This window comes from Mesoplodon mirus, assembly GCF_964341445.2.
Source record: "Mesoplodon mirus genome assembly, chromosome: 8".
In the NCBI taxonomy this organism is placed as follows: Eukaryota; Metazoa; Chordata; class Mammalia; order Artiodactyla; family Ziphiidae; genus Mesoplodon; species Mesoplodon mirus.
This window is the reverse complement of record NC_138984.1, coordinates 36,687,884-36,708,429: the sequence shown is the minus strand read 5'-3', so window position 1 is coordinate 36,708,429 and position 20,546 is coordinate 36,687,884. Positions and strand designations below refer to the sequence as shown.

At 37.9% G+C, this 20,546-nt stretch overlaps 1 protein-coding gene across 2 annotated transcripts in view; it reads right to left on the bottom strand.

The window, feature by feature from the left end:
• SATB2 (SATB homeobox 2) overlaps window positions 1-20,546 on the bottom strand; it is a 192,202-nt gene that overhangs the window by 155,199 nt on the left and 16,457 nt on the right. For both annotated transcript variants that reach the window (XM_082630128.1, XM_082630127.1), the window contains exon 3: window positions 10,248-10,424. In XM_082630128.1, coding sequence (XP_082486254.1) covers window positions 10,248-10,424 — 177 coding nt within the window. The remainder of the gene's footprint in view (window positions 1-10,247; window positions 10,425-20,546) is intronic.

Below are 20,546 nucleotides of genomic sequence, written 5' to 3'. Positions count from 1 at the left end.
CTTTGATTTACAAAACCGACAGAAAGAATGTGTTGGATGCATTTCCCTGCCGAGCTGGAGCTGGAAACTGAGAGAAACCTCGGCACTGTCTATTTGCATATAGCCTGCAGCGATCTTTTCCAACCCAGTAAGGAACTTGTAAAACAAGAGCACAGATTCGCCGTTCTGTCCTGGGTGGTATTTCTTCAAACCAAAAAGGGGCAGACAGGGAAAAACCTTTGTGTTTTCCCTCATTGGCACACAAATAATTTTGCCAATTACTGCTTTTGAGCAAGTAGAACCTTGATATGACTCTTTAAAACTCTCAAAGCTACTGTCAAAAAAAAAATTGCTTTTCAAAGCACTGGATTTTAAATGCTCATCACAATCATGTGAAATCTACGTGGCACCTCGGAAACCAAACCAAGGAGCCTCGGAGTGACCAACAGCCAGCTGCACGCTTGCTCTATACCCTTTGCCTCCGCACAGTCCGCCTCTGAGCTCTGTCACACTGCAGACAGAAGGGGCTCCTGACACTGCAGGGCTCCTCTTCGTGTGCCAAGGTGCCTACATAAGTCACAAATAAGCTGCCCACCAACTGACACTATGCAATGAATGAATTACTGTGGAGTCGCTATCCCATAAAAATGCTTAAATACAATTATAATTGTATCTGAGAAAATTTGGACATAAAGTAAAATGTACACTAAAATAAGAAGTAAAAGGACCTACAATTCTGAAATTTCACAATTTCGCAAAGAATTAACTGAAATGATAAGATTTAGATGACAGAGCTCTTATCCATATAAAAAAGGGGGAAAAAAAAGGAAAGCAGGGAGTTTTTAAAAAGCGTTGGAATATTACAAAATGCTCTATGGCCAAGAATTTTTCACTGTTTATCATGAATGTCAAAACAGACTTTATTAAGAGTTGGAATATGATTGGTATAGCACCAAGACTGAGAGTTGTACCAATGGAGAGCTTTAAATATAAAGGATCTACCCAAAAGGTAACAGCACTGTCTATTGTATCATTATTGAATGTGCTTTTTACCAAATAAATTCCTTTAACGGAATCGCTACTGCATCTTCTTAAAGCACAAAAAAGAGTGGGTCTTCAGCAAATGACTCTACCCTGCATTTTAAATCCATACATTAGTAAAAGACAGTTATACTCTTGAAGGGAATAGAATAAAAAATTAATCACAATATAAATTGTATCAGAGTATCACCAGTTTTAGATTGTAGGTTTCCTACTCATAACTCCTCAAGAGCTGTATATTTTTAATGGGACATACTTAAATTATTAAATAAAAGTTACATATCACTGTGGGTCAATCTGTTTAACCTGGATCATTTTACATGAATGTCAAAACGCAGAACTAAGATGATCAGTCCCCTCCACGTCTTTGGCATTAATGCCCAAATTCCAAAAAGAAGGATTTTAAGCAGTTTTAAAAATACACCAAAGCTAATGGCCACCATGGCCAATTGCCCCAAACAAAACAGATAACTGTAAACATTGCTAAACCCTTCCATCATAATAGAGAAAATAATAAGCCTGTTTTTTTAAATGAATTATTTCCACCGATAATGATCTTTTCAACTGTACATTCTGGCAGAAATTGCAAGGTCAGATGTAAAGTGAGATCAGATTTTTTTTTTAATTCACTGCCCTTAACACTTCTTATCAAGTACTTCCTACCCAACAGCTAGGCATTCCACAAATCAAATTGGATGGGGTGTTCACCCTCTACAAATTTACCTGTAGACAATAATTCCATCAGCTGACCTTTAAACGAGCCATAATTACATATTTATATATTTTAAATAACATATTTATGACAATATAAACAAACATAAGGAATACAGAACTATAAACACTTATATTAGATATTCATTTCTAAGTATATATTAGACAAAAAAGTAAGACGAGCATTATTTTTCCCCTGGCATTTAGTTAAAAAGTAGTGTTTCACGTTTTTCTATGTGCCGGTGAACAAATATGTATGCACACACACATACATGAATATTTAATTTTATATAGCAGAGGAGGGAAGAGCATGGGGGCTTGTTAGAGATTTGTGTCAGCCCAGCCAGTGTTTTATATTTTGGCCCATCCAGCTCTAATGAGGGTTGAAACATGGTTAACAGCAATTTTGGGTAACTTTTTTAGCTCTCTTTTGAGAGCCACAGAATTTTGTAAAAAGCAGCTTGTCTGTTAAAAGTTTGCTCCAAGGCCTAAAATTTCTAAATATGTACCTTTTTTTCAACATTGCCCTTATGAAGAAAAAACTTCTGAGAGTCTCCCAAACATAAGAGTTTAATTAAAGAAGAAAACGTAGAAAAAAAGAGAGAGAGAACCAAAGAAAGAAACTAAGAAAGACAAGGCAAGAGATCATTTAAAACATTTGCAGTAGGGAGAATGTCAAACTTTTAGAACATGAAAAACCTTTCAGCTCTAGACAACATATGTCTTTTAACCATCCTCTCTCAAAAAGAAAAACAAAAAGTGATTTTTCTGAATTCCTTTCCAAGGTTATGATTAAGCTTATTAATTTTTTATTTGAAATCACAGTATTTGCAGGCATTTATAGGATTAGGGTTTTCATTAAGTTTAGCAAAATAAAAATAATTCTGAATTAAAGCTGCAAACCTAAGTTTTAGAGTTTTTTAAAATTTAAGAGAATGGGAAACCCACAGAGACTTAAGAGACACATCAACCAAGTGCAATATATAGATTAGTATGGCTCCTGATGTGAATAAACAAACACTAAAAATATATACATATATATAAAATAATTAGGAAAATTTGAGGCTTGACTGGATATTTTATGATATTAAGGAATCATTTTCTTTCTTTTTAGGCGTCATGCTGGTATTGTGGTTATGTTTTTAAAATAGTCTTTAAGAGACACAGTAAAATATTTATGGACAAAATACGAGGTCTAGGATTATTTTAAATAATCCAGTGGGAGAGAGGTGCGAAACGGGTAAGGCGTAGATGAAACAAAATCAACCATAAATTGCTAATTGGTGATCCTAGCTGATGAGTTCGTATTTAATACACTAGTCTCTCAACTTTGTATATGTTATATATTCCCATAACATTTTAGATAATTAATTTAAGAACAGAGCATTTCAAGCACTGAATAACTTAAAATGAAATTGTATTCATTTCTAACGATGAAATTTACCTTAACAGTAGCTTCTATGTAAAGTTCTTCCCAATATGTGGTATGTTGTAGAGCTAGTCCACTGGAAAGTATATGATAATTAATAAATGAATAATATGTAAAATAATAAATAAATAATACATAAATTAAGCCATTCCATTCCTTTTTGTAATATAAAATATTTTTTATTTAAAAAGGTTTTTTAAATTTGTTATACAATTTTTAAAGGTTACTTTACATTTAGTTAGTACAAAATATTGGCCATATTCCTTGTGTTGTACAATACATCCTTGAGCCTATCTTACACCAAATAGTTTGTACCTCCTACTCTCCCATCCCTGTATTGCCCCTCCCCCTCCCAACTGGTATCCACTAGTTTGTTCTCCATATCTGTAAGCCTGCTTCTTTTTTTTTTTGTTATATTCACTAGTTTGTTTTATTTTTTAGATTCCACATATAAGTGGTATTATACAGTATTCGTCTTTCTCTGTCTAACTTATTTCACTTAGCATAATGCCCTCCAAGTCCATCCCTGTTGCTGCAAATGGCAAAATTTCATTCTCTTTTTATGGCTGAGTAGTATTCCATTGCATATATGTACCACCTCTTCTGTATCCATTCACTGTTGATGTACACTTAGATTGCTTCCATATCTTGGCAATTGTAAATAATGCTACTATAAACATTGGGTGCATGTATCTTAGAATTAGTGTTTTGGGGGTGTTTTTAGGATATATACCCAAGAGTGGAATTGCTGTGTTATATGGTAGTTCTTTTTTTTTTAATTGGGGTATAGTTGTTTTACAATGTTGTGTTAGTTTCTACTGTATAGAGAGGATGGATGGACCTAGACACTGTCATACAGAGTGAAGTAAGTCAGAAAGAGAAAAACAAATATCATATATTAATGCTTATATGTGGAATCTAGAAAAACGGTACAGATGAACTGGTTTGCAAGGCAGAAATAGAGACACAGATGTAGAAAACAAACATACCGACATCAAGGGGGTAAAGCGGGGGCAGGCCGGGATGAATTGGGAGATTGGGATTGACATATATACCCTAATATGTATAAAATAGATAACTAATAAGAACCTGCTGTATAGCACAGGGAACTCTACTTCCATTCTTTTTTATATAAATATTCTCACTGCTTTGGTTTTAAATCTTATTCTATTTATTCTTATCATAGTTACTAGTTCATAGGCTGAAATTATTCACCCTACATACAATGCCTTCAAACAGATGAGGTCCGGATAAATACTGACAAAACATCTCTAAGTTTTGATCAGAAGAATCTGGATCTCAGCAATCCCCTAAGTACCCTTTGAATAACTACTTCTTTGAGTCTAACAGTTATTATTGGAGTGTTTTGCCACCCCAAGCATAGCCAAAACATCACTGACTGTGGAATGATGACACAGAATAACCTGGAAATGGTGATAGCTGATCAATAAGGAGTTAAATTATATTTCAGTTCTGATAAAAATAGCTAATGAATGGGAGCCAACTTCACAGTGATACACACACACAAAAAATTCTTCATGGATAAAATTTAGCAAAAAAGAACCTTAAAAACTGTTTTCATTCAGTCAGAAAACAATTACTGCATTCCTACAGACTTCACATTGTGCTATGTATCACTCTGTTATAAGGGAACAAAATAGTTTCCAGTTCATGAGTCCAAATCTAATAATTAAAGACAGTAAACTGGCACTTTTTAGGAATCCATATTTCTCCAGGGTAATAAATATCTTCAAGTTCATTTGTTCATTCTTCTAACATCGACTAAATGCCTAGCACAAGTACCACCCTTGGGTTCTGAAGAAATGGGCCTGTGAGAGCGGAACAGTTTCACCAATAAAAATCAAAGCCAACATTAGGCCTATTTTTTAAATGAAGACAACAATGGACAGAAGAGGCAAATAAACAGCTTTCCTTTAATAAAGCAAAGTACGATTTCCTAGAAGTTTTAACCCATTATTTCCCATCTCGTCATCTATTTCCAAAAGCTAACAAGAGGAAGAGAAATTCTTAAGCGTTTTTTCAGGAGTAAAATGAACATTTAGTTAAAAATTAGCACAAGACCTGTAAACAAATTTTATATGCATTTCTATTCTCTGAGCCTCAATATTCAATATTTCTGAGCTTAGAGGGTGAAAATCAACTAGTCATCCACATACTAAACTTTTCTCTGTAAGCTCCATGAAAGCAAGATTTTTTTTTTTTCAGTTCTTTATCCCCAGAACCTAGAACAATGACCGACACACAGCAGGCATTTCATACTACTGAATTAATTAATTTGAAGATGAGAATTGCTAAGGAATATGCTTTATTTCCATATCAGGAATCATTTTGGCTTCATAAGCAAAAAATGTATATTTGAATTACTCAACCTACTGTAGGCCCACTTTTTAGTTTTAGGAGTTGGTTTCAATAAACAATTCTGTGAGGTTTTTGTTTTTAACAAAATCCGTCTCAGTTACCTTGAAGAAATATCTCTATATATTTCATCATGGAAATGAAATATGTATAATTTATCATTATTGAATATATGTAATCATTATCAAATAAATATAATCACTATATATTTAGTAAGAACCCAATCCCAAAAGTCCTGCCTTTTAGGCCTTATGTCAAAGAGCAAAAGAACAAGCATTAAATAAGAATGGACTCCTACCCCAAGTCTACATTCCCAGTGATCAGGTCTGTCACCGGACAGCCCTGTGGTTAAGGACTCTGACTCAGGAGGTGGTTAACTAGCCTTCAGATCTCAACTCTTCCATCCACTAGCCCTGTGCACCAGGGAAAGTTACTTCTCTCTCTTTCTTTGCCTCAGTTTCCTCATCTATGAAATGGGAAACATATAACTTACTTCAGAGAGCTGTTATGAGAATTAAATGAGTCAGTACATGTAAATCTCTTAGAATAGTGTCTGACAAATAGCAATTGCTCAATTTATGTTACCTAGCACTATTAAAACTCTAAGAAGTCCTTGTACATCAACTATACTTAAATAAATTAAAAAAAAAAAACTCTAAGAAATCCCTTGTTTTGTACATCACAGGGGCTCATTAATGACTTCCTGATTCCTTTTTTAATATTAAACTGAAAAAACAACAGAAATGCATCTGTATCATGTACAAGTTTTCACACTTATGGATAAATTAGGGACAAAGTGAACTGTTTATCAAAATTGGATAATATGGTGAAAATAACAACTTCCCACTTATTCAGAGAGGAATTCACAGAGGAAGTGGAATCTTGTACTTTTTTTTTTCTGATTAGAAAAAGAAGAAAATCCCACATAATCCCACTACCCACCCAGATGATATTTTAATATATTTCCTTTGTTTTTTTGCATATAAGTGAAATTTTATATAATTGAGACTGTATTTGGCACTCTGTTTGATTCACATAACATTGTATTAAATGCATTTTTGTGTCACTTGTTAAAAACATCATTTTAAATGACTATATACACTTAATTACTCTAACACAAATAAGAAAAACCGGTGACTAATAACACTTCCTCTTGAACTCATAATTTTTACATATTCATGACCCCAAAAATAACCAGCCAGAAAGGATTTTTGCTTATTTATTGTTCAGCATGTTTGTTCTTAAATAAAATTTTCTTGTCAAAAATAAATTTTAATATAAATTTTAAAATAAATTTTAAATAGGAAGCAGGAAAAAGATAAGATATCCATTTACAAATTAAGTCAAATGTACACAGTGAGGAATCACGTTGCCATCACTGCCACCTCCCAGAGTCCACCAACCACCTTGGCAAGTACAAATAGCTACTTAATCAGTGAGATAAAGAACTCTCTCGACAATGCAGAGAGGCCCATGACTATTACCAAAAGCATTATGGAGCAAAACTGAAAGGATGAAAAGGAAACAAGAAAGACGAATAAAGGGAATGAAGAGTTTAGTGGGGGAGGGTTACTGCAGAGCAGTCCCCTAGGTTAATACTCCTCTTCCAAAAGACTGGAAGACTACTTTTGATCCACATATATTGACTCATAGTTCAACATATAACATAAAACGTGCTTGTTGTTCATTAGACTTTAGGCTACCTATTCTGGAAAAAGCCAAGAGTTTGCCATCCTTAGGCTTTTTGCATATGCAAAACAGCAGGTCAGATGAATCCTGCATCTCATATCCTTGAGAATCACAGAGAGTAAATGGTATGTGTTCTGGGATACGGAGGGTTTAGGTCAGTTAAAAACATAATGCCCATGATTTATGACATTATCTTGTGCCCTTATCCTCTCTTGGGTCCAAATATCTGGCTTCAAATAAAGAAGGTACTGTAAAATGGGGAGGGGGGGCAGGATTGGCAACCCCTAAATTCCATTTTAGTGGAATTTCTGTCATTCTTTATAAGCAAACATTCTTTCTTAATAAAATCTCTTCAGCTCACCTGGAGGAAATGCCATCTCAGAAAAAGAAACTGACTATCCTATGCCCACAAGAACATGGGTATGCTGTCTCTCATTGGAACGTGAGTATCACTCCAAAATAATGACATTGCTAATCTGAACACTATTCCAATTCAATTATTGAAGCTCTTTTCTGGTCATGTCAAAATGAAAAATCACATTTCAAGAGTCTCAATTTGTAAAGTAGGCTCACGAAACCAGCTCTCCTTGAAGTTTACTTTGGCCCAACTTTTCCAACACAGGAAGAAGAGGTTCAGAAACACTCAGTTTCTCTGCCACAAATGCATTTGCTAGCAGGTCACCCAATGACTTTCCCATCTTGGGGGAATTACCTAAACTAACAAACAAATAAAACCAAAACAAAACAAAAAACTAGACACATAAAACCTCAGGCCTCAGCTATGCAGTCACATTTTGTTCTGCCTCCTTTTCTAGATTCCTCCCACTCTGCTGTTTCTCCAGCACATGAACGACCTGTCTTACCATGCATTCTGTTTCATCTGTAATAAATACGCAGCAAAATGCACAAGTGTGATGATCTGAATGACAACAGAGATCTAATACACTCATTTGCAAATAAACAATTCCAAGTTTTTCCATTTACCCAAAACAGAGATCAGCAATCTAATTTAAAACAAAATAAACAAACTGTGATTTTCTTCCCCCTCTGTAAAATTATAGTACAGGACCTATCGAGAAAACCCTTGTTTACCCACAAAATAAACTATATCATGATCTAGAGCACCTTCAGGATGTTGATTCAACTTTTAAAAAGTGTAATATTTAGTCATTTTTAACCGTGGTTTTCAAAAACTTTGGGGAAGCAAATATTCACTTTTGACTTTTTTTCTTTAATCCTCCACTGTAGACCACATTTCTTGCTAGTGGATCTCACCTTGGTGAGCAGAACTCTCAGTCCACACCACTGAATGGAACAGTGTGGCTCCCTCGTGCAAATTTCCTGAGAGCCCCTTCCCTGAGCATGTGCCAAAAATCAAATCTTGGCCACTTAGTGCTCTGTGCTCCACATGTGAGCTCACGGCGTGTTGAGCAGCCATGCTAACTGAGATGGATAGCCCTGTCAAACAGGAAGCTGGCACACCAGGATGCAAGCAGTGGGATACAATGACCTTTACATTCAGAGAAAAATATCCCTAAAATGGCATGAAAAGTTTACGGTGGGGGAAGGAGGGGGGATTCTTTTATTTCATTTAGGTACATAGCATGAAATAAAAGCAATGGTGCCCAGTACGCAATTTGCTCGGGATCAAATCTTGAATCCCTCACACAAGAAGGAAAGTTGCCGGGGAAAGGAAATGAATCATCCTTTATCACGCTGCTTTGAAAGCAGTGGACTCTACAATTCAGCTGTATGTATTACTGCACCCAGACAGGCCAAGTGCTGGGATTCAGACTGCACTTCAACTCACAATAATCCATGGCCCTGGAAAAACATTCTTGACCTCCTGGTTTCAGATGAGTTGCTTTTTTGGTAGAACTAAGATATAATTTGAATATTTAATTAAAACTTTTTTTAAACAGTAATAATCTGCTTACAAAATCAGAGTCAAGAGCTGGGGAATTTAAATCCCATGTCTTTGGTCACCATATTTTGTAACTTTTTATAAACTGTTTAATTTCTCATAGTTTCCTTCTCTCAATAAATAGAGGCTTGGACTAATAGTTCTTAGGAAGTATATGAAGAGGAATTCATTTGAAAAAGTAACAAAAATCCATGGCACATACACAAATGTTAAGTAAGGGCAGTAATAAAGGAAATAAATATATGGAACAAGACCTGGAAGTCACTTGTTTCTATCCTTTAGTTCTAACCATTATCATAATCTATACAGTTCAATAATTTCAGCTAAAAAACAAAGATAATCATTCCATTGGGTCAAAAATTTATTTTCCCATTCTCCAAGGTTTGGGGATATTTTTGCTATTTGTTTTGTCAATTAACTGGCATAAAAGAACAATGGGCAACACAAGCTCACAATGGATTCCCCAGTGCTGTACAATTCACACTGAAATAATGATGCGATTTTAATATTTAATTATATTTAATTAAATAGGTAAAATGAATTGATCACAAAGAGACTGAGCATTTTTTTTTAATGAATGGACCACATCAGAACTACAGAGAGGTTTTCAGAGATACAAAAGTACAGTATATAAGAGGCATACATTTTTTTCTATTTAACTAAAAGCTGATCATAATGTGCAAAAGTGGCAGGCCCAAAGCAATAAATAAATTTAGAAAACTAAAAGCTTATAATTCACATATTAAAGTTTGGATAAGTTTGGAGTCAAATGTCTCAGCACTCTGAGAATACCGATTTGGGGACTTAGAGAAAATAAAGAGTTATTAATGCAACAAAACCCAAGATGATCACTCTGAAATGCAAGTGATGGCTTGAAATGGGATTTTGTTGGCTCTAGAGGTACTGGTCAAATGCTTGCCAATGCAACCAGAAAACCAGACTCTCCATGAAACATCCTGCTGTTCACTGTTTGGGAAAGATGTTAGATGTAACCACTCTCCTCCGATCCCTGTTTGGAGAATTATTTCGGGGAACACACTCTTCCTCAAATCATGACACACCCGAGGCACGGGGAGGAGAGGGGAGACGCGAGAATACCTTGTGCCTGCGCCGCGGAGCTGTGGGAGTAGCCCAGGGCCAGGAGCGCGGTCTCCACCAGCTGGCTGAAAAGCACGTCCTTGCGAACCAGGACAAACTCCGCATGTTCTTCCCTGTTGTCATATTCAAGAGAGCCGTCCAACTGCTCTACCACACAAAAGACCGGAATCATCAAACCTGCAGGGACAAAACCCAAGAGCAAAACACAAACATTACAAAGCAAACCCCAGTCATCATGAGAAGGGAAGAGACAGTTATCATCTGTGGACAGTGGTTTGGATTAAACAAGCCTCTTAGTCAGATGGGCCTAATGGGAAAACTGTGGCGGGGGGGCGGGGTCCCTCCATTATTACTATCAGACTGCAGCAGAATTGCCCCGAGCAGTGGAAGAAGCCCTCAGATTCTAGTCATTAAAAAGTGGAGCACACCAATCAGAGGTGTCCTGACTGAGAGACCTCAAGTTCACAGCCGGCGCATAGGTGAGATCAAAGTGACCTTCCAGACCCTAGCATCCTCGTATCTATGGTCCTATCATTAACTATTAATCAGGACTAGTATTTTCAGATCCGATCTGCTTTTGTCTAAAAATGTTGTAAGATACCTAGTAATGGTCCTAAGCTATTATGTGAATATGTACAAGAAAATCAATAGGAATTTAAAAGAAGCCCCTCTTGTATCTTTTATCTTTCTAAATCCTGGTAAACAGGCCATCAACTAACCTGAAAATACCCTGCTCATGTAAGCCTTAACTGACATTTAATTTATGTCAAAATATACATACAATTATGAATCTTTTAAAAAAATTATTATTTTATATAATAACACCAGTTATCACTGGAAAGGAATACCTCTGCTTGGTTTTCAAAGAAAAGAAGTAAACTACCCTAAAGAGTAAAGCAAATTAGTGTAGTTGAAAATCTGTTGAAATCTGTTGTCACTGAAATATTTCTCTCCTTTGTATCAATATGTGAAAAGCTAAAAAATGTTTAATTCGCCAAAGGTGTTTTATAAAATGTTTTTTATTTTTTTTAAAAAGTCATACAGGTATTTAAATCTAAACATAGCCATGGCAAAAGAAGATCAAAGTTTTACCAACATACAAGTAATAAACATGGACTCTGCCCTACACAATTCACACAGATTAGTATGTTACGGAGTAAGGATCTGCTCCAGGTCTTCTCTTCGTGCAAGAAAAATCAAAGGTTATGAAGGAAGAGTGGGCAGGTGGAGAGATGGGGGAGGTGGAAGATGGGCTGTTCATGATGATGGCACTTCACAATAAAAATAAGACCTCTGCGTAAAATGACACATGCAAGTATGGCCTCTCACACACAGAAGGCAGAGGAGTTTCTCTAGAAGCCCCTCCCTGTTGCCCAGACCCTAGAAGCCTCCTGACTCACTCTGATCTGGAAAGCAGAGGGTGGGAAGAGATACTCTGCAAACTACCAGGTCACAGATTTAGATTTTTCTTCTAAAGATAATACAGTGGTGCAACTGGTTCCCATGTGCTAATTATTATTAGTAAAGACAGTAAGTGTTGGATGTGATTATTAAATATAATCATTATTAACAATAATAATACTCATTAAGAATTGTTATCATTAAAGATCACGGTAGTTATTACTAAGCCTGCACGACAGACTAGCAAGCCACACAATACCAGACCTGGGACAACTATTAACTTAGTGTTCACGCCAAGGAACAACAAAGCAGCATTATCGTCCATTGCTCACATACTATCCATGGTATAAGACTCACGGAACATAGGAAATAAGGATGGAGCAGACTGATTGTTTTACACAAAGAGGAGAATTGAGCCTAGCCACACGGTGCCTTACAAAACATTTTTTTTTAATTGTGACCAGCACTGACATATCAAATGCTTATTTACTTATATGTCCGGCTTATTCCCCATTGCATGTAAGACATGTAGTGAATAATATAAAATAGATTTCCTCCAAATTGTCTCTGTGGTCATTCATTTATCCAATTCTTACTCCCTGAACACCCACTGTGTGCCAGGTATCCCTCGTGGCTCCAGTGATACAAATGAAAACAAGCCTTACCTTGCTCCTGCCCTCAATGCAGTTGAAAAGTGTTGTAAAATCTTCCTAAGCAAGCATAATGGCATTTTATAGGACCCATTCATGAGAGTCCTTACCAGCAGGGAATAGCCCCCATTTAGACCTTTTAACTCTCACATACTGGTATATGATCTTTGTCCAAGGAAGTAGGTTGATTTCTTTTTTTAATGATTTAAACGTAAGCACACATAAGGCCGTGCAGTCAGTGGTGCCATAAGCTACTTCACCACTAATACCTGTGTGTACATAAGTTTCAAAGCTGAAAATCCATGTGCAGTTCCTAATGTCAACATCTAAGTGTCACTCATCTGGGAATCACAGATAAGACCTTTAAATGAATCCAGTTGCTCCACAAGCTATCATGTATCCATTACTTAGGAACCACAAATCTTCCTCAAGTCTATGGTCAACTGAAAACACTTAAGACCCCATTAATATTTTTTAGTAATATTAACAGTTCATGAGTTAGAGATGAAATACAATACTAAAGCACAAGGATCTATACCATGTAGAGATTTATGTTTTGAAAATGGCAATGACCAAAATATTTCCTAAATATTTTAGTTCAGTGAGTAAAGGAAGCAATTGTTATGACATGACAGCAGTAACTCCTCACAGCCAAAACACAAGTGCCAGTCCCTCATAGGCAATCGCCTACTGTCAAAAAAAGAAGGAGAAAAGAGGCCTTTGAAGTCATTTATAAAGCAAAACAGTATTAATCAGAAGTGTATGATAACAGAATCTGTTCTGAAAGCACATATACATGTGATACCAAAAACGATCATAAACAGGTTATATTTAATGACTAAAAAATGTACCTTTTTAGTAGAATTGGATCAACCTAAACAATGAAACGCAATTTTTACAAAAGAAGAAGAAGGCGGGAAAAATAGATGCAGTTACTAGTGACAATGATAAGAGAAATGAAAACGAGTAAAACAGTACCATTGAAGTCAAATGTTAAGGAAGAAGAAAATTAAGGCATAGGTTTTAAATGCCTTTAAAAACAGCAAATCCCTAGGAAAGAAAACTATAAGAGGATGAGTAGAAATATATATCAAAAAAATATATTTATCCATTTTGTCCCCCCATTCGGTCCAGGAAAAAAGAGGGGGAAAAAAAGGAAGAAAAAGAAAAAAGTGACAGTGGATGAAAGAATAGGGAGAGTATGTGGAAAGCACTTCAAAAACTAAAGAATGGGAAGAATTAATAGATAAGTTCAACAAAAGAATAACAGCAATAAAACTAAACTGCATCTATAAAAATTGAGAAATGATCAAGAAGAAAAAGAAAGACACTCTTGTTCTAGCCCTATACCTACGGCTTATGGCATTAGTTTTCTTTTATTGTAGCACAGACCCATCTTCAGATGATCAAGTAGAGAACTTTGAACCTTTTGATTATAAGCCTCACTAAGCCTTTTACAATTGCAGGAGGTAAGCAAATGGTTTAATCTAGTGGACAGGCACACAGCCCTAGCCATTTGCTAAAAATTAAGAGCTGTCCTGACAATAGGGATAAATGGTTAATTCTGTTATCACAGAGGAAAAATAAGCAACGGGACTTTCTCTACTGGAAAAATGCATTTTCCCAACTGTCATTAGTTATGATGCTCAATTGTCACTTTCATTATGACATGATCTCTGAAGAAGCGCGCATAATGATGAAGCGTTAACCTGGTCTTCACCAGCACAGCCCTGGGAACAGAGGGAACAGAGGCGTGCAGGGAAAGGGCCGCTCTGCACCCAGGGGCAGGCACTCTTAGGTGGAGTGCTGGCACTGCCATACTAACCTGTGGGAGTGACCCTGGGAAATTTACCTGACCTCTCTGAGGCTCAAACTCCTCCCAGCTAAAATGCGAACAATAACATCTACATCCTAGACTGGTTGTGACAATTAAACAGTGGAAGGTAGTTAAACTGTCTGACAGGTAGCCCTCAAATAATGAAACCTATTTGGTTTTCTTTTTTATAAATTTATTTATTTTTGGCCGTTGTGGGTCTTCGTTGCTGCGCGCGGGCTTTCTCTAGTTGCAACAAGCGGGGGCTACTCTTGGTTGCGGTACACAGGCTTCTCATTGCGGTGGCTTCTCTTGCTGCGGAGCATGGGCTCTAGGCGCGCAGGCTTCAGTAGTTGTGGCACGCGGGCTCAGTAGTTGTGGCTCGCGGGCTCTAGAGCGCAGGCTCAGTAGTTGTGGCGCACGGGCTTAGTTGCTCCGCGGCATGAGGGATCTTCCTGGACCAGGGCTCGAACCCGTGTCCCCTGCATTGGCAGGCGGATTCTTAACCACTGCGCCACCAGGGAAGTCCCTATTTGGTTTTCTTTTTACAAAATCATTATTAATACCACTTTACAGAGGAAAACAAGAGACCAATCATTTTTTTCAGGGTCCATAATCAATGCTCATGATACTTCCTAAAAAGCATTTCTTCAGAATAAAAATTATACTAATAATCACTGAATGGCCTAATTACTGAAGATGCAAATAATTAAGTCTTAAAATGTTCAACAGGCCCCAGAGCAAGAGGGTGAAAGTGTTAAAAGCACCATACTTTATATTCTAAAATATATTCTAAAATTGCCTGTCCAATACAGGAGCCACAAGTGGTGACGGAGCACTTGAATGTTGACTAGTCCTGCGCTGAGATGTGGCGTGTGACATACACACTCAATTTCAACAATTTAATACCAAAAAATAAAAAATAATTATATTTAACACAAAAACTTTTTTTTATGAACTGCATGTAGAGATAATATTTTAGATACATTGAGTTAAACAAAATGTATTATTAAAATTAATTTCACCTATTTCTTTACCATTTCTTTAAAAGAAACTACAAGAAAATTTAAAATTATACACGCGGCTCTTATTACATTTTGATCAGACAAAGCTGCTCTAAGCAATCTGCCAAATACCAACATATACAGCGGTTTTTCTGACCCAGGTTAAATACACCACAAACTGATAAGCAGGACAATTGTGCGATTGTCTTGATGCCCTTCACTTATCTTTCGTCTGTGTTCCAGATCTTAGGAGACTTGACTACAGATGTATTCTTAGTTAAACTCCAATATCTAACGTGATATCTTCTCCGTATCACTGAGCAAATTGCAGGCTATTGTTTTATTCCTAATTATATCAATCCAACTTCTTTATTAAAGAAAGGCTTTTTTTTCCCTTCCCTTCATTTTAGAGAACAGTTACAGTGTTCAGGAAATGACAAGACACTGGCATGAATGTGACCCGAGGAACAAGTACTCTTTAATGGGCTAGATCTAACCTAACAGAGAAAGATGAAAGAAGGGCCGGAGGCAGGGGGTCTAGATGACAGGGTTCTACCGCCTTCTGCGAAGAGCTGGACACAAAACAACACTCTCATTTGCACAGCGCCTCCTAAGTCATCGTGTACTCTGACATACATACTTACCTTTGTTTCCTCCCCACGTTTACCCTGTGGGAGGGTTATTATTACTCTCATCTGATAAATGAGGAAGCTGAAACTATAGGAAGATAAGTAAGATGTCCAAAGAAACCAGGAGAAGAAAGAGTGGAGCAGCTCCGATTAACCAACTTTAAATCCCAAGCATGCAGCTTTCTTGGGGGTCGAAAACAACACTCCAAAGCCCATGTCCACAGAAATCTAAAGGCGTGCGCTTTTAGTAAAGGACCGTTCACCACACTTGCTGTGTCCAGTGGGTGACCTGCGTCGCTTGTAAGTGAATTTACCTTTCAATGGCCTATCACCTGTCAGGCACTATGCTGGGCGCAGAGGAGGAACCAAACACAGATCCTGCCCTTCAGTCTCTCACAGACAAAGAAAGGCTCAAATAATGGGTCCTTCTCTAGTGTGGTGTCCACGGGCTCCGGTCTCCTCCCCAGCCCCTTTGCCTCCTGGGTCCACCTTCATTCCTGGACCTGCCCCCTGAATGACAGGAGTCAGTCTGAGATGACAGGAGGCCAGCCTTTCTCCTCCCCTCTTTCAAAGGGCTCCTAAAACCATCTGTTTCCAAAAGAAAGGCAGCCACAGGGCCCACTCCCTTCCCTCGGGCTGGCAGTAGATATGGTTCTATTACCTGAGGAGGTCCCTGGGCTAGTTGAAGATTACAAAGGCTTTAGGGCAGAGTCTCTCATATATATCTGTTCTTTGTATAAAACTTAACCTGGAGTAAAACATCACGCTCAGCAACCACCACAATCGATAAATCATAGAACCCCAGAAACACTGAAGCAAATTCTACCCTGGAAACCAAGTGAATAATACAGCGTTTTCCAGAGGACTGGCAGAGAAGGGAGTGAGGGGTGGCAACTATCTTTTCTTATTGCAAATTTACTAGAAAAACAAAACAACCACTTCCTTGCTCTACAACCTCATACCCTCTCCCTCTCTGTCTCTGTTCCTCTCACGCATGCACAAGCACACACTCACATTCACACACACACCCTGCGTCACAGACAAGAATAGAAAGAACTCGCCAATATTAACCTCTAGATGCTTCCTCCCACCCTAAAACAATAAAGGCAGGTTTGAGCGCCAAGAAATTGCTACCAGAGATAGAAAGAAAGGACAGGGTGTTCCTCACCTCCTTCTTGGGGTCCCAGGCAAAATTCCAACATGGATCCAGTGTGTCTTCCCTACTCTCTTCTTTTCTGCCCCTGCTCTTTACTCCCAGGGACTAACCTCCTGAGCTCTGGTGGCCCCAGGCTCCACATTCCACTCCAGCCTCCCATTCCCCCAGGGGCTGAAATTCCAAAGAGATTAATAAATAAAAAGATGCTACACTTCACTGTTTTAATGGCTTGGCAGTCCCTTAATTTCCTCAGATATATTTTCACTGTAAAAGTAGTACATTGTATTCCACATTAACTTCTAATGGAAAGAAACTGAGGTACTGTCATAAAGAAAAACATGCTTCCCAGTCTTGGGGGGGAGAGCAAAAACATCTGGGGGAAAGGAGCCATCCACAGGTGGCCCAGAGGACCTCCAAGCTCCCCTAAACTGCTCCACTTTCCAAAGTCCCTTTCTGTCTTTTGCTTATGAACTACAGATTCTCAGAAGGATTCATTCATTTGTTTTTGTTGTTGGTTTTGTTTTTAACTCTTCCCGAAGAGGAAGCAGGAGCTGAGACAGAGGTGGGACAGCTGGAAGTCCTGGGTTGTTTACAGGTGGAGGACCAGTCAATCCTACGGAAGGCAAAATGCGCTTAATAATTACTCTGAGTGCAAATGAAGCCACATATGCAGAAATTCGATGATCTGTTCATCCATGACCCAGTTGCTTAGACCTGAGAATTACGCCTCCAAGTAAAGTTTTAACAATATAGTTCCTTGATGCCACTTCCTCTGTGGGGATGTGGGGAGAGGTAAGACTACCAAGAAATATTTTATTTTCAGAAATCTCTCTAGTAAAACCAGACACTACTGTGCAGCCCCTGGGGCAGATCTTAACTTTGGAAGATAAGAACAAAAAATAGGCCAGGGGTAGGGATGGCCTAGTAAACTCTGGTCCTCTCACTTATCACCCCAAAGGCTCAAATTGGGTTTAAAGTGGTAGGGAAGGGAGACGGGTTCTGGTCTTCCAGACCTCTGATTCCAGGCCTGTCCCCAAACTGAGAGGCCACCATTCAACCTGAAGTCAGATCTGAAGGCTGAAGGATAAACTCCAGGTCTCTCAATACTCTTCAGTTATAGAAATGCAGTGGCACGATCAAGTTGGCCTGGAAATCTGCAAAACAGGATTTCACAGGCACACAGGAGGCACAATGTGGCTACTTATCTAAACAAAAATGCCTGAGCTACACCTGGGAACACAGCCACAACAAGCCTGACCCAAGGAACTAAATTCCCAGCTGTCAGGAATGTCCAGTTAGAGTGAAGGAGAGGCCGGTCTTTTCCTTCTCCAACATGAACTGGACTTAGATTAAGGCTTCACCCTCCCACTCTCCCTTCCACTCCCAGGCTGACCTGCAGCAGGCCCAAAAGAAATGTTTGTTTATCTTAACAAAATGCTAATTCCACCTAGACATTAGTAACCACCATTAATAGGCAGTACCGGTTCTGAAGTCCCATGACTCCCTTGCCACCTAACTTGTCCACATCACTTTGGCCCTACTACACAGCATTCAGCATTGGTAGACAAGGAAAGCTTTCTAGGAAAGGATCGCACAAGTGGATTCAGGAGCTCACTCCTGAATGGGGGAAGCGCACCAGACCACAGGGCCCTGCATGACCACTGTCCACAGAAATTGTTGGTTTATCACCACGAAGGCATCACAGTCAACTGGTGTAGGACTCTGTTGGGTAGCAGCACTGTGCTCTGTGACTGTGCACATCCTGGAGCCCTGGGCATCTTATCTGCAGTCCTACCCATGTCCTGCACTGAAGGCCTGCGGCATCTCTTCTAAGTGTAGTAACTACAGAGAGACAAAATGTTTACTGATCCCAGAATCAAAAAAAAAATTTAAGAAAAGGAAAAAAAGTAGAATATGCAAGTTTGTGTATCACAGAAGAGTTCAAACATATGGCATACTGTGTAAGTATCCCCAAGTTCAAAACTAAGTTCTTGAGGTTCTTTTTTCACTGGGTTAGAAATGTATATATTAGTAAGCCTTGAGACTCAATGGCATGCTGAAATGACTGTACCATAATTCATCAACATTAGGATTTCCTTCCTCCGTTAAGTAAAATTTTATTCTGGAGGTTTCTGGGAGGATAATGTTTTAAATACTGTTGAACTAGAGATGTAGTTGCCGCTCCCTTCATTCTTATTATCCTCTCTGGAAAAGCTATTTGCAACTCAGAGCCCCAGGAGTCCAAAAAGGAGTTAATAAAAATTATCTTTATACTAACATTTGCTTCGTCATCTCAGGTTTTGAGCTCTGCCTTAAATGTTATTTTATCTAATTTAATAATTAAAATTAAAACCCTTGATTAATTTCTCCAGTGTAGTGGTAAGGAAAGCTTAACTGTACTGAGGTTCTCTAGCAAGGAATTAATAAAGGAATCAAGCACTCGGCTCTCAATAAGACAAGACTACCCAGATTTCTAGTGGGAATATTTCAGAGCACAAGCATGTTTTCTTTGGGGAGTTTAACTCACCAAAATTATTAAAAATTGAGATCAAACAGTGGTGCAAAGCCCCAAAGGAAATCATACTAGAGTGGAGAGATTTTTATCAAATAAAAACCTGAAAAGGTAAAGTTTTTATAGTGAAAAATAAAGACTTTCTCCCTTACAAGAGGAAATCCTACTGTCTATGTTTAGGGTTCAAACAGCAAAACATATATGGATGTTTAATAGATGTATAAAGATCGTCACTGTGAAATGAATGCAGATTTCACAAGGCCGAGCTTAAACAGACAGGCAGCCATTACCATCCTTTCCCAACCACTAAAAGCCACTCTCATTCTTATACCCAACAAATGCCTCCACTGAGATGTAACAGCAACCAGGTCCTTGAAATGGCTAACACTGGGAGAAGAAAAAGAAAAGAACAGGAGGAGAGAGCAAGAAAGTCAAAATCATGCTGTGTATTCTGCAGTCCCCTAAGGGTACACTGGGCTCTCTGGATGGCAATACATAGGATATTATTATCGTGACTGAGATGAAGTTAATAAAACCCAGCATACAGACTGGGGAAACTCGGGTTCCCACTGATGGAATACTTCCCACACAAGATACTTTAAGCTTATATGTACCTGTACAATTTATAGCAATTACTTAAATAAGAATAACAGAACAGAGAAAACTATTATATTGTTTTTTTTTCATGTTATGATTCTGACATCCCCTTTACAATTTATATCATTCCAAAAGACACTATTAAGTTTGATATTAAAAAACCAAAGAGACCATTTCAGCCACTGCACGTAAATCCATTGAAACTCTTATTCTCATTCTTAATGTTATCTAAAGGATACCACCCAACCAAAGGAGGAATATTATTCCATTTTTAACTATCTTTGAAAAGTGTCACAAAACCCCTTTTTTTTTTTTTCTCCTGGAAAAAAAGAAAGTCATAAATCTTTATCCTAAAGAAACTGTAAGTGTCTACCTTACTTAAAGCACAGAAACCCTGGAAGAGCACTGTACCATTTTAAATTGGGGGTAATCCCAGATATGGAATATCTCAACCTCAGAAAGATTTCATTCTCCTTAGATTCCCTGGATTCACAAGTTCTTTAACTCTAGAATAATTTCTGAGCCATAAAATGAAGC